Source organism: Pelophylax lessonae (genome assembly GCF_965119305.1).
Source record: "Pelophylax lessonae genome assembly, chromosome: 5".
Lineage (NCBI taxonomy): Eukaryota > Metazoa > Chordata > Amphibia > Anura > Ranidae > Pelophylax > Pelophylax lessonae.
The window spans coordinates 401,062,954-401,089,372 of NC_138772.1; the positions used below are offsets into that span (position 1 = coordinate 401,062,954).

The window sequence follows — 26,419 nt, forward strand, 5'->3', positions numbered from 1 at the left end:
TTCACAAGGCTAGTGTTGTTCAGACTGTTGTTCTGTCATTAAAGTTTGACCAAGGATGGACTTGGGAATTATGGGAGATATAGTTCTGGGAGGAGCAAGGACCATAGACCGTTAATGTGATTGGACTCTTCTCCCAGGGAGCAATGTGACTCGCGGAGCCTGCTGGGGGTGTCTTTATAAAGGGGGGCGGGACCAACTCTCACTCTCTTGCCTCAAGGACAGTGCGCTGTGAAGAGGGATAGAGCTGCTGCGAAGTGCAGAAGAGTAGGCCAGGGGCCTTGCGGAGGACACCGGAGTCTGAGTGATCGGAGTGAGGAAGGATCTCGGCAGCGTGACCGAGTGGGAGGATGCCCTAAGAGGCCGTGAGTGTCGCTAATGAGAGCGGGACACTGCTGGAGTGGACTGTGTAACGGAGTTCACATTGGGAGAGAGAAATCCAGTTTAAAGTATTTGCTAAGCTTCTAGACTGAGCCAGGGCGGGACTGCAGAGCTGTGTTAGCAGAAGGCCATAATAATTCTAACAGTCACCACAGGACACTGTAGCTCCGCATAGTGCGTGGTGGATCAGAAGGCCTTGCCCCTTCCTCCCAGTGCCAGATTGACTGCCATCTGTGAAGTACCAGAACCCATTTTCTCCTTTTCCTGTTTGGATTACAATTACTGAATATTACCATGGGGATTACAGTTAATTGATCACCTTTACTGTGGATTACAAATACTTTCTTTGGATTGACTGAGGACACCCTTGCCGGCGAAGACTTGTGAGGCCTCACTCGTCCAGGAGACTCTTGCAATGTAGTGTAAAGGGGGCCCCCGATAGTATACAGAGTGCACTCTGATAGTTAGCTTGGTGTAGACATATTAGAACTGCTAAGAAGTTATTAAGGGTAGAGTTATTCTTAAAACACTGTCAAATATTGGTTTGTGGTCACTCTCGCATTAAACTTGAGAAATAATGCATTGACCGGATTACAAAGCATTTCATCTTTCAGTATATATGTATCAAAATATATATATATATATATATATATATATATATATGTATATTAGGAATGCTCTTTGATCCTGAGTGCTGAACCCTATTCAGTTACAGGTTGGGGATTCAGGATCCACTTTGTTATTGATGTTTAGCATTAATTGTTCTATTGGTACTTTTTGTGCATTTTTCTAAAACCCAAGCTAAAGACTAGTAAACCTAATGGGACAGGATTTCTTATTCTACTTCTTAACTAAAATCAAAAGGCAGACACCTGTAATTTTGGAAAATAATTGGCCGCAGTTGTTTATTATTGGTTTTAAAACTTTCAATAAATAGATAATAAAAACATCAACACTTTAAGGCCCCGTTCACATAGGGGCGATCCGACTTGGGGTGGCGACCTCCGAGGTCGCGGTGCGAGCAGCGCGCCGCGACCTCGGAGCGGCCGCCACGGACTTCATAACATTGAAGTCTATGGCGGTCGCCTCCGGGTCGCCCCAAAGAAGCTCCGGACCCTTTTTCTAAGTCGGAGCGACTTGTGTCGCTCCTATTAGAACGGGTCCGCAGCTTCCCTATGGAAGTCGACCTACGGCGACCTGTGAGGCGACCAGGTTGCCTCACAGGTCACCTTAGTGTGAACGGGGGCTTAACAACCTAGCCACCACGGCTCAGGCTGCATAAATAAATATTTCAGGTAAAATCATGACTTCCAAACATACATAAAAAACTGTCCACCTTTGCTAATGCAAAGGTGACCCACCACATAACAACAGCCGCGACAAGGGAGGGGGGGGGGGATGGGGAACTCCACCGGTAAGTCTTCTGAGGCGAATGAGCCCCTCTGAGGCGATCCCCCTCTTTATATAGGGTCTCCAGAGGGCTCTAGAAGCTTCTAAGCTGACCCTTGTCCCTATAGGTGCTCTGACCCCTGCAAAGCTACACCCACTCCAGCTGTTTCCCTCAGGATAGCCCTCTTCTTCCCACCCCTTTTTCCCTAAAGGAAAAAGGAGGGAAATGCTACCGCTTAAAACCTAACCTTCTTCCCGCCACTCTCCCATGAGGAAAAAGGGGCCTATACAGCTTTCCCTTTTCCTCTCATTCTTTATTGCCAGTTTGTGTGGTTTTCAATCATTTACAATGACAGAACCTATAGTGTCAAGTGGGTTGGACAACGTTCAGGGCAACCGAAGTGAGGAGGAGGTATCTACACTTAGCCACTCCCCAGGGGGCAGGGCTACATATTCTGTGTGAGTTTACAATAAAGTCAGTTCCAGTTTGCACCTAAGCTAGTGTTGTTTAGTTCTTGGGTGCAATATTCAGTTTTGGCTGGGTGCACAGTTAGCATCCATACAGTATATTGTAATGCCTAGATTTCTTCTAGGGTTTTCAACATCATATTAAGCTTAACTCCACAGCACTTTTTTTTTTTTGACAGGTTATAACTTCTGTCAGGTTTTTTGCTGCTCCCTGTGTCCCTGATTTGGCAATGTCCCTCATTTTCCTTTTGGTGACACCATTTTATCTACCGACATACAGGATGTCACTGAAATAGGAAGTGAGGGGACAGCTCCGCAGCGCTGACAGATATTGTAACCTTCCCCCACACTATTAACAATGTGTTCTAGGGAAATTTGTGTGCTTCACTGGAGAGATATCTTCTCCCTTCCTATCCCAAAGAAACTGAGAAAAATCTTCCTGTGACACTTACACCAATATACACCTAGCAGAGGTTCTAACCCTTTGCTAAAAAAACAAAACAATATTTTTTGAAGCTTTAACTGATATAAATGCACTGTCTTTGCAAATTCAGATATTACCTTGTAATAGTAGTGGTGACATCATCATTGTGCTGTACACAGTCTGTACAGAGAGTAGAGTTGTGGGAGAGACCCAGGAGGCCCCACCCACTACTGGCTGCCTGTAAAAAAATTACAGGTGGGCGGAGACAAGACCAGTAATCCTGCACAAGGAGAGAGGGCAGCAGTGACTGGTCTTTGTTACAGCCAGGAATCTCCTGAAGAAAGGAAAAGTCTCACCCTGGACTAATGCACAGATCTGGAAGAAATACTCAAAGCACAATTATAGGGAATACACTGCCTCTTGTATTTAGATATATTTGCTTTCTCTGGAGTTCAGCTTTAACCTTTTGAATACATAACTGTGATATGAAGAGCGGTGCCTAGCCTGGTAATAACTGTGTATTGGTCCAGTGTACTTTTCCATGGAGCACTTGCCATCTAGGTGTGTTATAGGACGAATGTTTGGGGTTAGAAGTAAGTTCACCAAGTGCAAACAAATGACAACACAATTCAAACAGGTGTTACCTACCTGCAGCCCTTGTGTCACGCAGTGTCTAACCAGGTGTGAAGGAGAGGTGTATGCCATAGAGCAGTTTTTCTCAACTCCGGTCCTAAGGGCACACTAACCTTTGTGCAGTAGAAATCCCCAGTCCTCTGCCCCCTGATACCCCCACAGCGGCGATCTTCTGGTGCTGTGAAAATGAATGTCAGCAGCTGCAGCCTATCATCAAAAGTGCCCCCCCTCCATGCTCCTCCATTCATAGCATTTGTACTATAGGTTCCCATAATGCAAAGCACTCTGTGATTGGACAGGTGAATGAATGAACAGTATGATGTGTGAGCTCTGTGATGCAGTATGATGGGTGAGCTCTGTGATGCAGTATGATGTGTGAGTTCTGTGATGTATGGTGTGTGAGCTCTGTGATGCAGTATGATGTGTGAGCTCTGTGATGCAGTATGATGTGTGAGTTCTGTGATGCAGTATGATGTGTGAGTTCTGTGATGCAGTATGATGTGTGAGCTCTGTGATGCAGTATGATGTGTGTGTTCTGTGATGCAGTATGATGTGTGAGCTCTGTGATGCAGTATGATGTGTGAGTTCTGTGATGCAGTATGGTGTGTGAGCTCTGTGATGCAGTATGATGTGTGAGCTCTGTGATGCAGTATGGTGTGTGAGCTCTGTGATGCAGTATGATGTGTGAGCTCTGTGATGCAGTATGGTGTGTGAGCTCTGTGATGCAGTATGATGTGTGAGCTCTGTGATGTATGGTGTGTGAGCTCTGTGATGCAGTATGATGTGTGAGTTCTGTGATGCAGTATGATGTGTGAGCTCTGTGATGCAGTATGGTGTGTGAGCTCTGTGATGCAGTATGATGTGTGAGCTCTGTGATGTATGGTGTGTGAGCTCTGTGATGCATTATGATGTGTGAGTTCTGTGATGCAGTATGATGTGTGAGCTCTGTGATGCAGTATGATGTGTGAGCTCTGTGATGCAGTATGATGTGTGAGCTCTGTGATGCAGTATGATGTGTGAGCTCTGTGATGTATGGTGTGTGAGCTCTGTGATGCAGTATGATGTGTGAGCTCTGTGATGTATGGTGTGTGAGCTCTGTGATGCATTATGATGTGTGAGTTCTGTGATGCAGTATGATGTGTGAGTTCTGTGATGCAGTATGGTGTGTGTTCTGTGATGCAGTATTATGTGTGAGTTCTGTGATGTATGGTGTGTGAGCTCTGTGATGCAGTATGATGTGTGAGTTCTGTGATGCAGTATGATGTGTGAGTTCTGTGATGCAGTATGGTGTGTGAGCTCTGTGATGCAGTATGATGTGTGAGCTCTGTGATGCAGTATGGTGTGTGAGCTCTGTGATGCAGTATGATGTGTGAGCTCTGTGATGCAGTATGATGTGTGAGCTCTGTGATGCAGTATGATGTGTGAGCTCTGTGATGCAGTATGATGTGTGAGCTCTGTGATGCAGTATGGTGTGTGAGCTCTGTGATGCAGTATGATGTGTGAGCTCTGTGATGCAGTATGATGTGTGAGCTCTGTGATGCAGTATGATGTGTGAGCTCTGTGATGCAGTATGGTGTGTGAGCTCTGTGATGCAGTATGATGTGTGAGCTCTGTGATGCAGTATGATGTGTGAGTTCTGTGATGCAGTATGATGTGTGAGCTCTGTGATGCAGTATGGTGTGTGAGCTCTGTGATGCAGAATGATGGGTGAGCTCTGTGATGCAGTATGATGTGCGAGTTCTGTGATGCAGTATGGTGTGTGAGTTCTATGATGCAGTATGGTGTGTGAGCTCTGTGATGCAGTATGATGTGTGAGCTCTGTGATGCAGTATGATGTGTGAGTTCTGTGATGCAGTATGGTGTGTGAGTTCTGTGATGCAGTATGGTGTGTGAGCTCTGTGATGCAGTATGATGTGTGAGCTCTGTGATGCTGTATGATGTGTGAGCTCTGTGATGCAGTATGATGTGTGAGTTCTGTGATGCAGTATGGTGTGTGAGTTCTGTGATGCAGTATGGTGTGTGTTCTGTGATGCAGTATGGTGTGTGAGTTCTGTGATGCAGTATGATGTGTGAGTTCTGTGATGCAGTATGATGTGTGAGTTCTGTGATGCAGTATGGTGTGTGAGCTCTGTGATGCAGTATGATGTGTGAGCTCTGTGATGCTGTATGATGTGTGAGCTCTGTGATGCAGTATGATGTGTGAGTTCTGTGATGCAGTATGGTGTGTGTTCTGTGATGCAGTATGGTGTGTGAGCTCTGTGATGCAGTATGATGTGTGAGCTCTGTGATGCTGTATGATGTGTGAGCTCTGTGATGCAGTATGATGTGTGAGTTCTGTGATGCAGTATGGTGTGTGTTCTGTGATGCAGTATGATGTGTGAGTTCTGTGATGCAGTATGATGTGTGAGTTCTGTGATGCAGTATGATGTGTGAGCTCTGTGATGCAGTATGGTGTGTGAGTTCTGTGATGCAGTATGGTGTGTGTGTTCTGTGATGCAGTATGATGTGTGAGCTCTGTGATGCAGTATGGTGTGTGTTCTGTGATGCAGTATGGTGTGTGAGTTCTGTGATGTAGTATGATGTGTGAGTTCTGTGATGCAGTATGATGTGTGAGTTCTGTGATGCAGTATGATGTGTGAGTTCCGTGATGCAGTATGATGTGTGAGCTCTGTGATGCAGTATGATGTGTGAGCTCTGTGATGCAGTATGATGTGTGAGTTCTGTGATGCAGTATGATGTGTGAGCTCTGTGATGTATGGTGTGTGAGTTCTGTGATGCAGTATGATGTGTGAGTTCTGTGATGCAGTATGATGTGTGAGCTCTGTGATGCAGTATGATGTGTGAGTTCTGTGATGCAGTATGATGGGTAAGCTCTGTGATGTATGGTGTGTGAGTTCTGTGATGCAGTATGATGTGTGAGTTCTGTGATGCAGTATGATGTGTGAGCTCTGTGATGCAGTATGATGTGTGAGTTCTGTGATGCAGTATGATGTGTGAGCTCTGTGATGCAGTATGATGTGTGAGTTCCGTGATGCAGTATGATGTGTGAGCTCTGTGATGCAGTATGATGTGTGAGCTCTGTGATGCAGTATGATGTGTGAGTTCTGTGATGCAGTATGATGTGTGAGCTCTGTGATGTATGGTGTGTGAGTTCTGTGATGCAGTATGATGTGTGAGTTCTGTGATGCAGTATGATGTGTGAGCTCTGTGATGCAGTATGATGTGTGAGTTCTGTGATTCAGTATGGTGTGTGAGCTCTGTGATGCAGTATGATGTGTGAGCTCTGTGATGCAGTATGATGTGTGAGCTCTGTGATGCAGTATGATGTGTGAGCTCTGTGATGCAGTATGATGTGTGAGTTCTGTGATGCAGTATGATGTGTGAGCTCTGTGATGTATGGTGTGTGAGTTCTGTGATGCAGTATGATGTGTGAGTTCTGTGATGCAGTATGATGTGTGAGCTCTGTGATGCAGTATGATGTGTGAGTTCTGTGATTCAGTATGGTGTGTGAGCTCTGTGATGCAGTATGATGTGTGAGCTCTGTGATGCAGTATGATGTGTGAGCTCTGTGATGCAGTATGATGTGTGAGCTCTGTGATGCAGTATGATGTGTGAGCTCTGTGATGCAGTATGGTGTGTGTGTTCTGTGATGCAGTATGATGTGTGAGTTCTGTGATGCAGTATGGTGTGTGTTCTGTGATGCAGTATGATGTGTGTGTTCTGTGATGCAGTATGGTGTGTGAGTTCTGTGATGCAGTATGATGTGTGAGCTCTGTGATGCAGTATGATGTGTGAGTTCTGTGATGCAGTATGATGTGTGAGCTCTGTGATGCAGTATGATGTGTTAATTCTATGCAGGGCTGGCCCAAGACATTGTGCTGCCTGGGTCCGAGAATGAAATGCTGCCCCCCCCCCAAAAAAAAAAAAAATTCACGCCCTCCAAGAGGCCCCCACATTCTATAGGACTATGAAAGCAGTCAGAGGGGAGTGAGTGTGTATGGAGTGACAGCAGAAGCAGGACAAAGCAGTAGACACTGGGCATATGAGTGCACCAGGCTTTCTACTGTCTATAGTGCCACAGTGCCCTGCAGGGCTGCGGGCATGGTACAGAAGAACGCAGGGTGGCGGACATGGTACAGGAAAATGCGGGGCATGGTACGGAAGAACGCAGGGTGGCGGACATGGTACAGGAGAATGCAGGGCTGCGGACATGGTACAGGAGAATGCAGTGCTGCGGGCATGGTACAGGAGAATGCAGTGCTGCGGGCATGGTACAGAAGAATGCAGGGCTGTAGGCATGGTACAGGAGAATGCAGTGCTGCGGGCATGGTACAGGAGAATGCAGTGCTGCGGGCATGGTACAGAAGAATGCAGGGCTGTAGGCATGGTACAGGAGAATGCAGTGCTGCGGGCATGGTACAGAAGAATGCAGGGCTGCGGGCATGGTACAGAAGAATGCGGTGCTGCGGGCATGATACAGAAGAATGCGGGGCTGCAGGCATGGTACAGGAGAATGCGGGGCTACGGGCATGGTACAGGAGAATGCAGGGCTGCGGGCCTGGTACAGGAGAATGCAAGGCTGCAGGCATGGTACAGGAGAATGCAGTGCTGCGGGCATGGTACAGGAGAATGCAGTGCTGCGGGCATGGTACAGAAGAATGCAGGGCTGTAGGCATGGTACAGGAGAATGCAGTGCTGCGGGCATGGTACAGAAGAATGCAGTGCTGCGGGCATGGTACAGAAGAATGCAGGGCTGTAGGCATGGTACAGGAGAATGCAGGGCTGCGGGCATGGTACAGAAGAATGCAGGGCTGCGGGCATGGTACAGAAGAATGCGGGGCTGCGGGCATGATACAGAAGAATGCGGGGCTGCAGGCATGGTACAGGAGAATGCGGGGCTACGGGCATGGTACAGGAGAATGCAGGGCTGCGGGCCTGGTACAGGAGAATGCAAGGCTGCAGGCATGGTACAGGAGAATGCGGGGCTGTGGGCATGGTAAAGGGGAATGCGGGGCTACGGGCATGGTACAGGAGAATGCAGGGCTGCGGGCCTGGTACAGGAGAATGCAAGGCTGCGGGCATGGTACAGGAGAATGCGGGGCTGTGGGCATGGTAAAGGAGAATGCGGGGCTACGGGCATGGTACAGGAGAATGCAGGGCTACGGGCATGGTACAGGAGAATGCAAGGCTGCGGGCATGGTACAGGAGAATGCTGGGCTGTGGGCATGGTACAGAAGAATGCGGGGCTGCGGGCATGGTACAGGAGAATGCGGGGCTGTGGGCATGGTACAGGAGAATGCAGGGCTGTGGGCATGGTACAGGAGAATGCGGGTCTGTGGGCATGGTACGGGAGAATGTGGGGCTGTGGGCATGGTACAGGAGAATGCGGGGCTGCGGGCATTGTACAGGAGAATGCGGGTCTGCGGGCATGGTGCAGGAGAATGCGGGGCTGCGGACATGATACATGAGAATGCGGGGCTGCGGGCATGGTACAGGAGAATGCAGTGCTGCGGACATGGTGCAGGAGAATGCGGGGCTGCGGGCATTGTACAGGAGAATGCGGGTCTGCGGGCATGGTGCAGGAGAATGCGGGGCTGCAGACATGATACATGAGAATGTGGGGCTGCGGGCATAGTACAGGAGAATGCAGGGTCTGCGGGCATGGTGCAGGAGAATGCAGGGTCAGCGGGCATGGTACAGGAGAATGCAGGGCTGCGGGCATAGTACAAGAGAATGCAGGGTCTGCGGGCATGGTGCAGGAGAATGCAGGGCTGTGGGCATGGTGCATGAGAATGCAGGGCTGTGGGCCCTGCATTCTCCTGCACCATGCCCTTAGACCCTGCATTCTCCTGTACTATGCCCGCAGCCCTGCATTCTCCTGTACCTGTTTCCCCTAATAAAATGATGACCTCCCCCTAATACAATGCTGATCCCCCCCCCCCGAAATTTAGGGGGAGGGAGGGGAAACAGCATTGTATTAGGGGGAGGTCATCATTTTATTAGGGGGAGGGGGGTTAGCATTGTATTAGGAGGAGGGGAACAGCATTGTATTAGGGGGAGGGGGGATCAGCATTGTATTAGGGGGAGGGGGATCAGCATTGTATTAGGGCCCCTAATAATTCTGACATCTCTTGTACCATGTCCACACAGCCCCTGACATCTCCTGTACCATGTCCGCACAGCCCCTGACCTCTCCTGTACCATGTCCGCACAGCCTCTGACCTCTCCTGTACCATGTCCGCACAGCCCCTGACCTCTCCTGTACCATGTCCGCACAGCCTCTGACCTCTCCTGTACCATGTCCGCACAGCCCCTGACATCTCCTGTACCATGTCCGCAGAGCCCCTGACCTCTCCTGTATAATGTCCGCACAGCCCCTGACATCTCCTGTACCATGTCCGCACAGCCTCTGACCTCTCCTGTACCATGTCCGCACAGCCCCTGACATTTCCTGTACCATGTCCGCACAGCCCCTGACCTCTCCTGTATAATGTCTGCACAGCCCCTGACATCTCCTGTACCATGTCCGCACAGCCCCTGACCTCTCCTGTATCATGTCCGCACAGCCCCTGACATCTCCTGTACCATGTCCGCACAGCGCCTGACCTCTCCTGTATAATGTCCGCACAGCCCCTGGCATCTCCTATACCATGTCCGCACAGCCCCTGACCTCTCCTGTACCATGTCCGCACAGCCCCTGACCTCTCCTGTACCATGTCCGCACAGCCTCTGACCTCTCCTGTACCATGTCCGCACAGCCCCTGACCTCTCCTGTACCATGTCCGCACAGACTCTGACATCTCCTGTACCATGTCCGCACAGCCCCTGACATCTCCTGTACCATGTCCACACAAGCTCTGACATCTCTTGTACCATGTCTGCACAGCCCCTGACATCTCTTGTACCATGTCTGCACATCCTATGACATCTCCTGTACCATGTCCGCACAGCCCCTGATGTCCTGTACCATGTCCTCACAGCCCCTGATGTCCTGTACCATGTCCGCACAGCCCCTGACATCTCCTGTACCATGTCCGCACAGCCCCTGATGTCCTGTACCATGTCCTCACAGCCCCTGATGTCCTGTACCATATCCTCACAGCCCCTGATGTCCTGTACCATGTCCGCACAGCCCCTGATGTCCTGTACCATGTCCTCACAGCCCCTGATGTCCTGCAGAGATGTATAGTAACGAAGTAGAACTACTTAAGTACTGTACTTAAGTACCGAAATGCGGTATCTGTACTTTCCTAGAGTAGAATTTTTTTCTCCTACTTCTACTTTTACTTCACTACATTTTTTCGATGATTTCGATACTTCTACTCAAGTATTTTTTTTTTGTGCTGCATAGTTACTCGTTACTTTTAAAAAAATTACCACTGCCAGAACAGTAGATGGCAGGTTGCATAAAGCTCAAAAAAATGTGTATAATGTCATTTGTAAATCAGCGCATACGAAAATAAAGGCTGTGTATAATAAAAGCTGCTATACCAAATCTTTCCAATAAAAAGAAAATATGAAACAAACAAATAAATGGTGCTACAGCGCTTAAAGTGCATCAAGAAACTACTAACAAACACAGGTTAATCATTTGAATAAATCATTTGAAATAATAAAAACAATATGATGTTCATACTTTTGACTTCTTTCTTTAATAACTACATAACACAGTACTTGTACTTCTACTTTCAGTACTTGAGTAGAAATTTTTTTTCAAAACTACTGGTACTTTTTACTTTTAGTACTTAAGTAGCAAATTTTTTGAAAAAACTACTTGCAATACTTAAGTAAAAAAAATGTTGAATACTTTAGTACTTCTACTTAAGTAACTTTTTCTGCGAGCACTTCCACTTTTACTCAAGTAATTTTTTGATCGAGCACTTGTACTTTTACTCAAGTAGAAATTTCGAGTACTTTATACAAGTCTGATGTCCTGTACCATATCCTCACAGCCCCTGATGTCCTGTACCATGTCCTCACAGCCCCTGATGTCCTGTATCATGTCCTCACAGCCCCTGATGTCCTATATCATGTCCTCACAGCCCCTGATGTCCTGTATCATGTCCTCACAGCCCCTGATGTCCTGTATCATGTCCTCACAGCCCCTGATGTCCTGTACCATGTCCGCACAGGCCCTGATGTGCTGTACAATGTCCGCACAGCCTCTGACATTTCCTTTACCATGTCCGCACTTTTACCATTTTTAACTAGAATTTGCTCTTTTTATATATAAAGCTCTATATGCTTTCATATCTATCTTATCTGTATATAATACACTCTTCAAATTTGCTTTAAAATGCATGGTTTTCCCTTTTATGAACAAGAAAATAATGGCGTTATTCTGTTGGGCCGGTATAATAATGCTATGGGGCTGGTATGAATTTTTTTCCAGGGCTGAATTTCATTCCCAGTCCGGCCCTGTGTGTATGTGTATTTTATTGTGTAGCTGTTGTTGTTGCCTAGTTTTTTTACTAGCAGTTTTGCGCTGACTGCACTGCAGTAGTGAATTAACATTTTTATGTTGCAGCGAGTGAGTCCACTACTGCAGCACTTTATTATACATAATGCACATCAGATGATGTGAAATGCTAATGTCCAACTCCTTGAAATTGAAGTTTTCCTATCAGTTTTTATGCAGTTAAGGTGTGAAGAACGAGCACTTAATGTTAAAAATGTTAATAAATAAAGATTAACATGTTTGTTAAGGGATTTGTGTCGAAATTTGTGTTTTTACATGTGTGAAAATATTGGCCAATATCGGCCGATACCGATATGCGATTGGCAAAATATTGGTATCAGCAACGAAAAAACGATATCGGTCGATCACTAGTTACTAACCCACAACACTAAAATCAGAGTGTATATGTAGTAAAGCATACTTGTTATACTCACTGTGGAACCTAAGGGGTTATTCCTTCACAATGTGTAAAAAGGTTGTTTGAAGAGGGAAAAGCAGCATAAGGAGCCAATCAGGTGTGCTGTAGTACAAGCAGCATGCTGATAGGATGAGAGGGCAGAGTGACAGAGAGATGAGCTTATTAGTCTAATTCTCCTTATTTCACTGTCCAATCACAGGATGGGGCAGGAGGCAGGACCTGTAAGGCCCCTTTCGCACATACGGACTGTTCATTTCATCAGTTCAGTCATGTCAAAATGGATGAAGTATTCATCAGTTTTTCATCCATTTTTCATCCGTTTTTCATATTATTTTTCATCCGTTTTTTTTTACATTCACTACCAATGCAAAAACTGACCATTTGTCTGTTTACATCCGTTTTTCGTCCAATCTGTTTTTTAACGGAAGAAAAATAGGGCTTTCATTCATTCATAAAAACGAATATCGACGGAAGCGGATGAAAACGGATGTAAACGGATGTATCCGTTGTCATCCATCAATGGATGGATGAAAAACGGACAAACGGTTCGTATGTGTGAAAGGGGCCTAAGTATTACCTAACTACAGCATAGAAAAATCAGGTCTTCTGCCAGGACAGACAGGGCTGTGTTGTGTAGCAATGCTGTGTAAATCTATGAACTAGATGAACAGAAATATAAATCTCTTGACAAGTAAAAGAGCTCATTTTATCTGTGTATTTAGTTGTTGGAGTTTTAAGCTTTAAGAATAGCTTATACATTTTACAGTTGTAAATGCTGGGATGTGCCCGAGGATCCATGCAGATGCTTTTTCCATAGATTTTTTAACAGGCAGCTAGCTGCGGCTGCATGGCACTCTGTTGGCCTTTACACCCATGTGAATGAAGCCTTAGGGGTCTTTCACACGGTCCGCCTCCGTAGGCGGATCCGTGTTGCTCAGCGGGGATCGATCCGTGATCCCCGCTGAGCCGGGCGCATGACAGCTCCGTCTCCGCTTGCAGAGCGGAGAGGGAGGTGTCTCAGGCCCCGCTGCCCTCTATGGGGGATCGGATGAGAGCGGACCGCTTGTCCGCTCTCATCAGATCCGATCCGATCCGATTACTGAACGGATGGAAAAATAGGGTTTCCATCCGTCCAGATTTCAAGCACAGGATCGGATGCGGATGGCAGCGGGTGTCAGCGGAGGTGTCTCCGGTGACACCCGCTGCCCCATAGAGCTGCATGGAGGATCCGATCAGATCCCGCCTAAAAAACTGACAGGCGGATCTGATCGGATCGCCCGTGTGAAAGAGCCCTTAGGGGCCAAACATATGCAGTATATAGATAAACAGCAACAAGTATTTTTTTTTCTTCTCTTTTTTTTGCTATAAGACAAAGTGGGGTTGAAATACTAAAACTGGAGAATGCAAAATCTGGTGCAGCTCTGCATAGAAACTAACCAGCTTCCGTTTTTTTTTTTTTTTGTCAAAGCTAAATTGAACAAGCATAAGCTGATTGGCTACCGTGCACAACTGCACCAGATTTTGCACTCTCCAGTTTTAGTAAATCAACCCCTGTAAGCCATAGCTGTCATATTAACTCTTTCAATTTATTCAAGGTCAATCAAGACTCATCATAGGTTGTTTTTTAAGTTGGAGTATATGGTACGTATATTTATTTGCTTGCTTTTGTTTTTTACAGGGACAGTTTTGTGATTTTTGTGACACTTCAGATCCTAATAAAGCACATCCTGCATCCAATGCCATTGATGGAACGGAGCGATGGTGGCAAAGCCCCCCATTATCATTGGGGCTGCATTACAATGAGGTCAATGTCAGTATAGATCTTGGTCAGGTAAGATAAATGAAAGATTTTTTTTTTTTAAAGTAAATAAATAACTTGGTGTGAATTGGTAAGGGACTTCAGCAATATTTTCTTGTTGATCAAAGTTTTTATTGAGGGAAAATTTCAAAAGTTACAGATATCAAACAAAAGGTTTACAATGGTTGACTTCATGGGGGTTCATTTAGTAAAGCCAAAAGTACTGTTCTCTTTGCACTTTGCGTTCTCTTTGCACACAGGGAGTGTAAAAAAGGGTGGCTGAGCTGCGGTTTTACCCGGTCACCCACCCAAACTGTAAAATAGAAAGTTGCATAGGTTTGCCCTTGGGACTTTAAATGAGGTGCATCATGCCCAGTGATGAGATATTAAATGCAAGTTTTATTGGCACATACAATTTCAACAAGTAAGCACAGACAAGTACTGTATTGTCAAACAGATTTGTGATGTTATACACAGTATATTATATATTCATAGTTAAGTACAGTTCTATAGAACAATCCATGGTAGGTAGCCCGGCGCATTTCGTGAACAATCGTTCACTTCCTCAGGGGTTGAAGCGATACATATTTTAAATCTGTTTAAAAAGAAATCGCATGCTCGTGTTCTGCTCATGTTCCTTTGGCTGCCGCTGGGAATGTGTATCCTGGTAGCTGTGGGTCTGGGATCCACGATGGCCCAGCAGGACAAACAGGGCCATACGCAAGCACAAACCAACATAGTGTGGCATCCACGGTGATGGCTATAGGAGACATATACATGTACCCAAATTGTAAAAATACAACCAGATGGATGCAGAGTTTGACAGGTGCTGATTTATGAAAACAAATCATGTATGCACTTTGCCCCGAAGCTAAATGAATAAGGTGAAGTTTCATGTTATAAGAAAGGTTACCCAATAACATGCAAGTAAAATTAAAAAAGTTATTTTTGATTGCACCTGATTGGATGATGGAAGCAAGGAGAGTTTCACATCCTTCACTAAGTTCTGGTGGGGAAAATTCCCTTGCAAAGTGCAACTTCCCTTGCAAAGTGAACATTAGTAAATCAACCTCATAGGATCCTGTAATTTAATAATATTTTTTCATTGGAAAATATCCAATTAAGTTTGGACATTTGGATTTAACTCGGGAAAACATTTTTTTTTTTTTTGTTTAATTTTGTAAGTGGAAGACGTTTAGAAACTTTGTCACATTTTAAATGTGTGTCCCCACTGGAGAGAATTCTCATCAGTTTATGTCACAGAAATACAACAGAAAGTGGGAGGAAAATCTGGTCAATGTACGAGGACAGCTGTCATCAGAACAGGTACCCCCTTGAGGAAATTTCCCCTCTAGTCCTGTTCTAGTGTTGACTGGACTGAATGTTTTTATTTACACGCACTTTTTGTCCCGGAGACAACAGGCACCATGATAAAAAATGGGAATGCATCTACCCAGTAGGGCCACAGAGACCTGGCGTTTTACTTTAAAATAGTTGGGGCCTTTAGTGTGCCATTTTGTTTTTCCATCAGCAAACCTGTTCAAAAAGTTTAAGAAAAGTCTATCTATCTATCTATCTATCTATCTATCTATCTATCTATCTATCTATCTATCTATCTATCTATCTATCTATCTATCTATCTATCTATCTATCTATCTATCTATCTATCTATCTATCTATCTATCTATCTATCTATCTATCTATCTATCTATCTATCTATCTATCTATCTATCTATCTATCTATCTATCTATCTATCTATCTATCTATCTATCTATCTATCTATCTATCTATCTATCTATCTATCTATCTATCTATCTATCTATCTATCTATCTATCTATCTATCTATCTATCTATCTATCTATCTATCTATCTATCTATCTATCTATCTATCTATCTATCTATCTATCTATCTATCTATCTATCTATCTATCTATCTATCTATCTATCTATCTATCTATCTATCTATCTATCTATCGTATCTCACCAAAGTGAGTACACCCCTCACATTTTTGCAATTATTTTTTTTTTATACCTTTTCATGTGACAACACTGAAGAAATGACACTTTGCTACAATGTAAAGTAGTGAGTGTACAGCTTGTATAACAGTGTAAATTTGCTGTCGCCTCAAAGTAACTCAACACACAGCCATTAATGTTGAAACCACTGGCAATAAAAGGGAATACACTCCTAAGGTAAAATGTCCAAATTGGGCCCAATTATCCATTTTCCTTTCCCGGTGTCATGTGACTCGTTGCAAGGTCTCAGGTGTGACTGGGGAGCAGATGTGTTAAATTTGGTGTTATCACTCTCACTCTCTTATACTGGTCACTGGAAATTCAACATGGCACCTCATGGCAAAGAACTCTCTGAGGATCTGAAAAAAATGAATTGTTGTTCTACATAAAGATGGCCTAGGCTATAAGAAGATTGCCACGACCCTGAAACCGAGCTGCAGCACAGTGGCCAAGACCATACAGTGGTTTAACAGGACAGGTTCCACTCAGAACAGACCTCGCCATGGTTGACCAAAAAGGTTGAGTGCACATGACCAGCGTCATATCCAGAGGTTGTCTTTGGGAAATAGACGTATGAGTGCTGCCAGCATTGCTGCAGAGGTTGAAGGGGTAGGGGGGGTCAGCCTGTCAGTGCTCAGAACATACGCCGCACACTGCATTAAATTGGTCTGCATGGCTGCCATCCCAGAAGGAAGCCTCTTCTAAAGATGATGCACAAGAAAGCCCGCAAACAGTTTGCTAAAGACAAGCAGACTAAGTACTTGGATTGCTGGAACCATGTTCTGTGGTCTGATGAGATCAAGATAACTTATTTGGTTCAGATGGTGTCAAGCGTGTGTGGCAGCAACCAGGTGAGGAGTACAAAGACAAGTGTGTCTTGCCTACAGTCAAGCATGGTGGTGGGTGTGTAATGGTCTGGGGCTGCATGAGTGCTGCCAGCACTGGGGAGCTACAGTTAGTTTAGGGAACCATGAATGTCAACATGTACTGTGACATACTGAAGCAGAGCATGAAACCCTCCCTTCGGATACTGGGCCGCAGGGCAGTATTTCAACATAATAACCACAACACACACCTCCAAGATTACCACTGGCTTGCTAAAGAAGCTGAGGGTAAAGGTGATGGATTGGCCAAGCATGTCTCCAAACCTAAACCATATTGAACATCTGTGGGGCATCCTCAAATGAAAGGTGGAGGAGCGCAAGGTCTCTAACATCCATCAATTCCGTGAAATCGTCCTGGAGGAGTAGAAGAGGACTCCAGTGGCAACCTGTGAAGCTCTGGTAAACTCCATGTCCAAGAGGGTTAAGGCAGTGCTGGAAAAAAATGGTGGTCACACAAAATATTGGCACTTTGGGCCCATTTTGGACATTTTAACTTAGGGGTGTACTCACTTTTGTTGCCAGCGGTTTAGCCATTAATGGCTGTGTGTTGAGTTATTTTGAGGGGACAGGAAATTTACACTGTTATACAAGCTGTACCCTCACTAATTTACATTGTAGTAAAGTGTCATTTCTTCAGTGTTGTCACATGAAAAGATATAATAAAATATTTAAAAAAATGTGAGAGGTGTACTCACTTTTGTGAGATACTGTATCTATTTCAAACAGTTTTAATTAAAACATTCTTCAACGTTTTTGTAGATTATTACTGAACTGTCTTTCAGAGAACTCCTGATATAATCCTCTGTCAATGTATATTTTTGTGTATTGGTTGCTAAGCTTTTCCTCTTTCTGTGGCTCATACAGGAACAGAACAATCTGAAGTCTGAATGACCTTAAACCTTCATACTAGATAAGCTTTATGAGTATAGGTGAAGGGAATCATTAGTTCAGTATGAACTCTGACAAGGAGAGACTTGCAGCCTTTTATTACATAAAATATGGGATGGCCAAATGGAAAGGAATGCAGAAAACCCAACAAATGTCAAGCTGATTTTCCGATACTGGAGAGATAAAGAAACATAGTCATAAAAGAGAGATACTGAGGGAAACATTTATATAAGAACAGAGAATATCCAGGAAAATAGGAACCATAAAATACAAAAACATCTTCTATATTAGTCATATTCCACCACCAAGCCAAGGCAACTGTCAGGCTGTAGCCTACCTCTTCCCGGGCCTCCAGTCAGCTGCAGATATTCTAACCTCCCACAGTGCCCCCCAGCTTCCATAGTGCCCCAAACCTCCTATATTGGCCCGCTGTACCCCTAAGCCCCCTCAGAGCCCTCCACAATACCCCACAACCTCTAACAGCGCTCCCTGGCTCCCATAGCGGCCTTTTGTACCCCCACGCCTCCCGAGAGCCCTCCACAATATCCTCAAACCCCCCACAGTGCCATCCAGCCTCCCACCACAGTGCTCCCCAGCCTGCTGCAGACCCCCCCCCCCCCAATCAGTCACATGGCTCATCAGCCCCCTTCAAAAACCTCATCCCCTACATGGCAACCAAGTTGGCTGCAGAGTACCCTAACTCACTCCACAATTCCCCTCTTCCCAGTGACTCCCAGCCCAGTCCAAAGCCTTCTAGCTTTTAAAAACATGTTTTGCACTCCAATACTTGTATGGTGTGAAACTAAATTTTATTCTTTACTGTTGAGGCATGGAAGGTCTTGGAAGGATTTACTGGGCTCTGGTCTCAAAAAGGTTAAGAACCCCTGTTTTATGCAATGGTATTCTAACCCTTTCCCTACTCTATCCAAAAGTAGCTGGAATTTTACTTGAATTTTGTTAATTCTTCTGAAAAAGTCAAAATAATGTTGGCTAAGATATTAAAGATACTCATAATTCCATCTGTTATACTATATCATGATTAAAGAAGTCTCTTATTTTTACTGTAAATGCAGCTTGACATTTTTCTGACGGTTTCAGCATAATGCACAAAATCCCAAACATCTGTTATGTATAATGGTTGGCATCAAATTCATCTACTTACATTGCTTACAGATTTAGAGTAATACCCATACTGACTAACAAGCCTCCATATAAATAGTATAAGTAGGGTTCTTTTAAATAGCTTCATTTTAGTTTCTGTAATAGCCAGTTTTATATTCCACTTACAGATGTTCTCTCTTTGTACTACTAATATTACATTGTTATATTTTATGCTTATATTCAATTAGTTGTTTGGCAGGTTTTTTTTTTTTTTTTTGGCTCAGTGTTTTAAATATTGGAAGCAAAGTACTGGTAAAACGTAATTGCAGCTTAGACGTTGTGGTTGCATTGCTTTTTGTTTTTCCAGAATTTTTTTCCCCTTTATTTTCACTTGATCCTGCCAGTAGCACACTTCATGCTTAGATTGAGAACACTCACTTGCCATACTGTATGAATGGAGGAGCAGCATTGTCACTATATGGTAGGGGTCTACGAACCTTCTAAATCAGGGTTCCTCAAACTACGGCCCTCCAGCTGTTGTGGATCTACACATCCCATGAGGCATTGTAAAACTTTCACATTCACAGACATGACTAGGCTTGATGGGAATTGTAGTTCCCAAACAACTGGAGGGCCATAGTTTGAAGACCCCTGTTCTAAATAAAAGGACAGATTACAGTGCTTTAGATCATAGGAGGGCCAGGCTGTGGCCAGTGTGAGTAGAAACTGCCCCAGCATCAGTCATAGTAGACAATATATAATTCTTGGTGGTAAGTGGGAGTAAAACATTCACATAACACTTATGGTAAGTAGGAGGAGGAATAGTGCCCCATCATTGGTAATACTGGGAGGAATTGTGCCCAATCGTTTATATCAGTAAAAGGAATTTTTTCTCATTGTTGTTGTCAGTGAAAAAATAGTGCCCCATTGTTGATTTCAGTGGAAAGAACAGTACCCCACTGTTGGTGTCAGTATCAGTCAACCCACCCACACAGGCACAGGGTCAACATGCAAACTCCATGCAGGCAATGCCATGGTTGGTATCTGGACCAGCAACCCTAGTGCTGCTAGGCGAAAGTGCTATAGGAGCAACTGTCCCCACTATATCCCAAATCATACAACTTCTCATGTTCTTGGGCCGTACCCTTCTCTACATCCTGTACCTCTTATCTCTCTTCATTTGAAATGCAATAAAATTACATTGAACAAAAAATATTCACTATAATTTTCACCCAGTTTTCAACCCATTCATAGCACATTCGCCAATTACATTCATTGTTCTTATAGCGCTAATGCAGGCCCACTGTCCAGGGTGCTGAAATTGAATTTGGATTCAGTACTTGAGCAGAATAATATGAACATTGAAACAATTAAATTACTTTCGTGTATTTGATTATTTGTTTATTACAGGTGTTTTTATAGCACTGACAATTTATTCAGCACTTAACATGCTGTACATTCACATCAATCCATTGACTATTCCCTAGCTTTTGCTTGCTGTGACAGTTACCATCAGTGTATTTAGCCAGTGTTCTTAGGTTTGTTGCAAATGTGACATTGCAAATGTGCATGGATTTGCCAAGATATGTATCGCCAAAATAAGAGACTTGCATAGTGTGTTTTATTTTTTTATATTTTTCTTGGTTTTGCTTGTATACTTTCTCTAAATGTTTAATTTCAAAACAGAGATGACTATTATGCCAGTGTGCCTACAATGTGACGCTTCTTACTTGACAACACTTCTAATCTTTTATAAATGTTTTATGCCTTGGCAGTAGTGGGCCTGTTTGATGTTTGGCAGCAGTGTGATTGTTGCATGACTACTTATAACAGCAAACTCAAGTAAGAACATGAATCAGCAGAGCTACATTGTACAGTTGGCTTAGTGCCATGCTATTCCAAACACATTCCTCTTGGATGGGTGTTACTGCCTTGTAAATGAATCAGGAGCCTACTACCAGGTGTATTACACTGCTACGTGCTTACTGTTTAGCTCAATGGTTCCAAACCTTTTAAAAGTCACAGCACGGCACAATGAGATTTCAACTGTTAGTGGCACATAGAATCATGCAGTCAAACATTTTGTGGACTCCTGTATTCTACTTCATAACGAGCTATATCCCTTCTAGAGTAGAAGATATCATGTATTTGTATCTGTAAAGCTTATCCAGTTCATGGTTTTGTAAGTTCTTGTAACTGTTGGTATATTTTTTTCTTGGACTATAATCTAGTAGTGTGGAAATGGGAGCCAAAGAGTCTGGGAGAAACCAGCCCTAAATGTACTATATAGACACTAACACCGTCCTTGACAGAAGAGGGAAATTGGGCTTTTAAATGGTAACTCCCATAGATCAGTCACAAGTATAATTTGTTTAAAATAATATAAAAAACGCATTTATTTATTATTTATATCTAACAGACGGTCAAACAACTGGGCCATATAGAGCAAAAACATATTACACATACAATGACATCAACACATGGTATATCATCTAATCATGCAAAGAAATGCTGACATGTTTTGCGGTATATACACCCTGCTTCTTCAAGGCTTTCTGTTATTCACATGTAATCCACAGATGTCCAACACTGCCATGTGCTTACTGTTTAGCTCAATGGTTCCAAACCTTTTAAAAGTCACAACACGGCACAATGAGATTTCAATTGTTAATGGTACATAGCATCATGCAGTCAAGCATTTTGTGGACTCCTATATGGAATGGCAGGAAGGAGTGACTTGCTTATCTTATTTAAATAGTTTCTCAAATATTAAATAAGGCAACACAGACTGTCAGTTTGGAAATAATAAGGCGCGGACGTTTATTACTGGTTTACCAATATAATAATAAATAACCAATATACATAATATTACAAACCACAAACCAGTCATAAACAACTCAGGTTGTACAATAAAAATAACCAGATAAATAAATAAAACCATCCATATATTACATCCAAATTCTCGTCCCCCTCTGCAAAGCAGAGGTGACCCAACCAGATAATAATTATGGCCGCGACAAACCAAAGGGGAGGGGGGGGAGGGAAACGCTGAGTTGAGATGTCCTGAAGATTGAGCCTTCTCCAGACCGAAGCCGATCTTAAATAGCCCCCAAGACCACTTTTGGCGGGCACTTTGAGCGGGAATAAAGAGCGGGAAGGCACCTCATTTGTTGCTAAATATAGAGGTGGCCAGAAACTCCCCAGATACCCAGCCTAACTTCCCCAGATACCCAAAAGAGCGGGCTTTTTGAGCGGGAAAGGGAAGCTGGGGAGGTCTAGAAGTCAAATGGTCAAACCTTCAGTGTAAAGAAGGGGATAAAATGGCTGGAAACCTATGACTAAATTTATTAAACCTACCCCCTTCCGCCATCCCATAGGAAAGTGGGGGCTATAGAAGCCCCTCTTTCTTATATTCTACTACATAACGGGCTATATCCCAATACCACAATAGAGTAGAAGATATCATGTATTTGTATCTGTAAAGCTTATCCAGTTCATGGTTTTGTAAGTTCTTGTAACTGTTGGTATATTTTTTTCTTGGACTATAATCTAGTAGTATGGAAATGGGAGCCAAAGAGTCTGGGAGAAACCAGCCTTAAATGTACTATATAGACACCGTCCTTGACAAAAGAGGGAAATTGGGCTTTTAAATGGTAACTCCCATAGATCAGTCACAAGTATAATTTGTTTAAAATAATATAAAAAGCATTTATTTATTATTTATATCCAATATCCCAATACCACAATAGAGTAGAAGATATCATGTATTTGTATTTGTAAAGCTTATCCAGTTCATGGTTTGGTAAGTTCTTGTAACTGTTGGTATATTTTTTTCTTTGCCTCTCCACAGTAGTGGCACAGTGGAACTCCAGCAATAAATAAGATGTAAAATAAAATACCAAAACCAGATTTTACTCTGCTGCCGTCCAGAGATTCCCCCTGCAGTTTTTCTTTCTGCTGCTAAATGTCCTCAGTTTGATGGTCAGCATCATTCAACCCCGGTCATCCTGGACCTACCTCAGACTGTGACTGGACAATGAATAGAAAAGCAGCACAGTGATGAGCTCTTCTCTTTGTCACTCTGCTTTTGCTCCTATCAGCATGCTTCCTGACAGAACATGAACTGATTGGCTCCTTGTACTGCTTCTTCCTCTCGCACTCCAGCCCTGCTGTACAGTGACTGTGAAAGGCAGATACCAGGTTAGATTTAGGTACTCATTACAGAGCTGCAATATATTGTAAAGTTCAGCTTAATGATTATACAAAACAAATGCCTTTATATGCTGTCCCGTATACTTGAGGTCATTAAAATGAAGGGGGCTCATGAAGTGAACACAGCATAGGGCCTAATGTACATTTAATCTACTACTTCAAATCTGTGTACATTTGTGTTGTAGGTTTTACAAACCCCAACATTTGCATTGGTCTTAACCAACAATAGTAGTTTATATTATTTTTGGGTTTATACTTTCAGCTCTTCCATGTGGCTTATGTTCTCATCAAGTTTGCCAATTCGCCTCGTCCTGATCTTTGGGTGCTAGAGAGATCCACCGACTTTGGAAACACTTACATGCCTTGGCAATACTTTGCTAGTAAGTACTATTTATTTTCCATGTTCTATACATTCATATAGGCATTAATAGGAAAACGTTAGTAAAATATAAATATCAGAATTCTTTTAATGAGTTTCAATGCAGTTTATAATGCATAGTAAACCGGCCAAAATTACCTTAGGCCAACATCAGCCATTGAATAAATGTATAAAGTTGACTGTGCAATATAGCCATAGAATCGCTAACAGACTTTAAATGACATGAGTCTTTATTTATACAAATTTTTTTAGAATTTAAGGCCTATTGGCCACTTTGAGGAATGTGTATTACTATTAGGTTTTTAGTTAAACAGAATTATATTATATGAGTAAAATAAGAGAAGACAAAGGATGGGGGGAAGGAGGCTGCAACAGCCCCAAAAAGTGATGGGGGGGGGGGGTGCTCTAAAGCTGCCCAGATAACTTTTATTTGATAGCCCCTCACTGGCTGTATATCAATATCAATAGGAAGCAGGGTAGATTTGATTGAAATCAAGCTGTTCTAAATCACTAGTAAAAAGGCATGATTTAAATTAACTCGATTTAAATCATAATTTTTTAAGAGCAACTGTCATCTCTGTCCTGCATCTGCTCCTCCGCTGTTGATTCACCGACAGTTCCATTTACTTTAATGGGACAGTTGGTGATGCGGCAGTGACACAACAAGGTAAGGGACGTGGCGGCAGCAGGTGAGTGGATGCCCGCTAACAGGCGCTGCCATGATGGATCTGAAATGACAGGTGCTTTTTAAATGTAAGGACTCATTCTTGCTGGTAGTTAGTGTAAAACTGCGTGAATGCATTAATGCAGTTGCAGAGCTTGGATTCATTGAACGAGTTTACCAAAAAATGTGAATATTGTAGAATATACAGCCTCATGCTACATAACTAAGCTCCATTTCATCCCGAATAAACTAAATTATTAATGTATTTAAATAGAAAATGATCTTTAAATAGATTTTTACTCCAAAAGTATTTTATTAAAAAATGTATTCAAAATTTTAAAAAATGTAATTTAAAAAATCTGATTTTTTTTTTGATTTTTAAAGAAAAATCTTAATTTTTTATCCACCCTGATCGGAAGTCTCGTTTACCCCAGTGTTTATAAATGTACAATTGAAGACAAAGGGTTAGTTAGTTCAACTGAGTGTGGCCAAGAAGGGGCTGTGTTTGCCATTCTGTGCTAGTTAGGTAGAATGCTTACTCCTTTTTTCTCCAGGAGGTTGTTTAATTGGCAAGAAAAAAATAACTGCTATAATGACCAATAAGTAGGGGTTAAATTTATACCAATTTATGGAAAGCTGGATGACCAATCAAAAGTAAAGGTCTTTTGAATATTATTGTCAGAGTTTTAAGAGGCATTCTAAGAGTGAGAGAAGCAGGAGCTGCTTGATAACCTTCTTCTGTAAATGCTAGATGCCTGGCTGTCATCTGATTCACTGGCTGTAATATTTCGGAGCCACTGATCCAAAACAAGTATAAGAACTGGGCAAGTAAAAGAAAAGTAAGGTATCCTTTTTTGCACACCTGTCCATGGTAAGTGTCTCAAAGTAGTGGAGCTGGAAGGCTCTTAATGACAGACAGGCATTGAGCATTTTAAGAAGATGAGGTCATGGTGGCAGCCTCCATGTTTTACTTGTGACAGGTTTCCTTTAAGTGCTCCAGTTAAACAAATATACTGTATAAGCTATATCAAGAGTGTTGATTTTGTCATTGGCTGAACCCAGGCACAGGTGTTGAATCATGTCTTCTACAAGAATAAGAGGGATTTGCTGGCACAATGTCTGACTATGGTTTATTAATCCCATTCAGCCTGTTGTTGAGTGTCCTGGTTTATGAAATTCCAGCAAAAAAAAAAAAAAAAAAAGATTTATCCGCCATTTCTTTTATACTAACGGTGACAGGGGAAACAATGAACACAGAGGTACCTGAAACAGTGGGAATAAAAGGGAAATTTAGTGTACATAGTCACTGTCAGTGGAATTTACTAAAAACTGTAGCACTCAGAATCTGGTGCAACTGTGCATGGTTCCCAATTAGTTTCTAACTACAACTTGTTATCAAACTTTATAACTTTATTATCAAACTTTAATAATGGGCCCACGTTCACATTGGTCCGTTTTGACATGCGATTTGACAAGTCAAATCAGATCCAATTGCCGGCAATGGCACCATCCGAATAGGTGCGACGCCGACTTTGCGGCACCGCACCAATTTCCAAAAGTAGTTTCTTCACTACTTTTGGCGACTTCGGGAGGAGTTTTCAATAGAAACACGGACAGATGTCTGTGAAATTGCCCCCGAAGTCGGACTGAAAATGCCGGTTGGAAATAGTGCGAGTTCAGCTGAACTTGCATGATTTTAAACCGGCCTTAGTTTTAAACTAGGCTAAAAAATGGAAGCTGATTGATTTCTGTGCACAGCTGCACCAGACATCTGCTTTTATTTTACCTGTGAGCACCAGTGTATACCTGCACTCCGAGATCCATGGAGAAAGAACATCAACATTAGACTGTGCACAATCAAATATTACACCATAAGTCAATGTGATGATATAATCCAGTGTTCTTGAGTTATGTCATTTTAAAATTTACCTTTGTATGAGAATATAATGTAATGAGCTTTTTTGGATTCTGAGTTTTTCTTCATTATGGATTTCATAAAAGAAGTTACCTGCAAGCAGGGAATCCTTATCTAGAAAAGATGTGTTGTGTTGCATACCTTTTACTTAGGATACCTATTATTACTTACTGTTAAAGCCCAGGTGGATGAGCTGTGCTTTTACCACCCACCTAAAAGATAGCATGCAGCCACTGAGGGTTGTACACGCCAGAGCAAAAATAAGAACCCCTGTCACATATGGCAGGCAGTACAACTGCCAAAAAGGTGGCCATGCAACCATGATCCTAATGCTATAAAATATAGAAAAGAGTTCTATTCAAAGAGTAACAAAAATGGTTTGACATACACGT

The 26,419-nt window shown here is 43.1% G+C and overlaps 1 protein-coding gene across 1 annotated transcript in view; it reads left to right on the plus strand.

Annotated features, from left to right (window-relative positions):
- Nucleotides 1-26,419, plus strand: part of LAMA3 (laminin subunit alpha 3) — a 244,360-nt gene that overhangs the window by 11,926 nt on the left and 206,015 nt on the right. Inside the window, exons 2-3 of the mRNA XM_082258666.1 lie at nucleotides 13,847-13,999; nucleotides 23,332-23,449. Coding sequence (XP_082114792.1) covers nucleotides 13,847-13,999; nucleotides 23,332-23,449 — 271 coding nt within the window. The remainder of the gene's footprint in view (nucleotides 1-13,846; nucleotides 14,000-23,331; nucleotides 23,450-26,419) is intronic.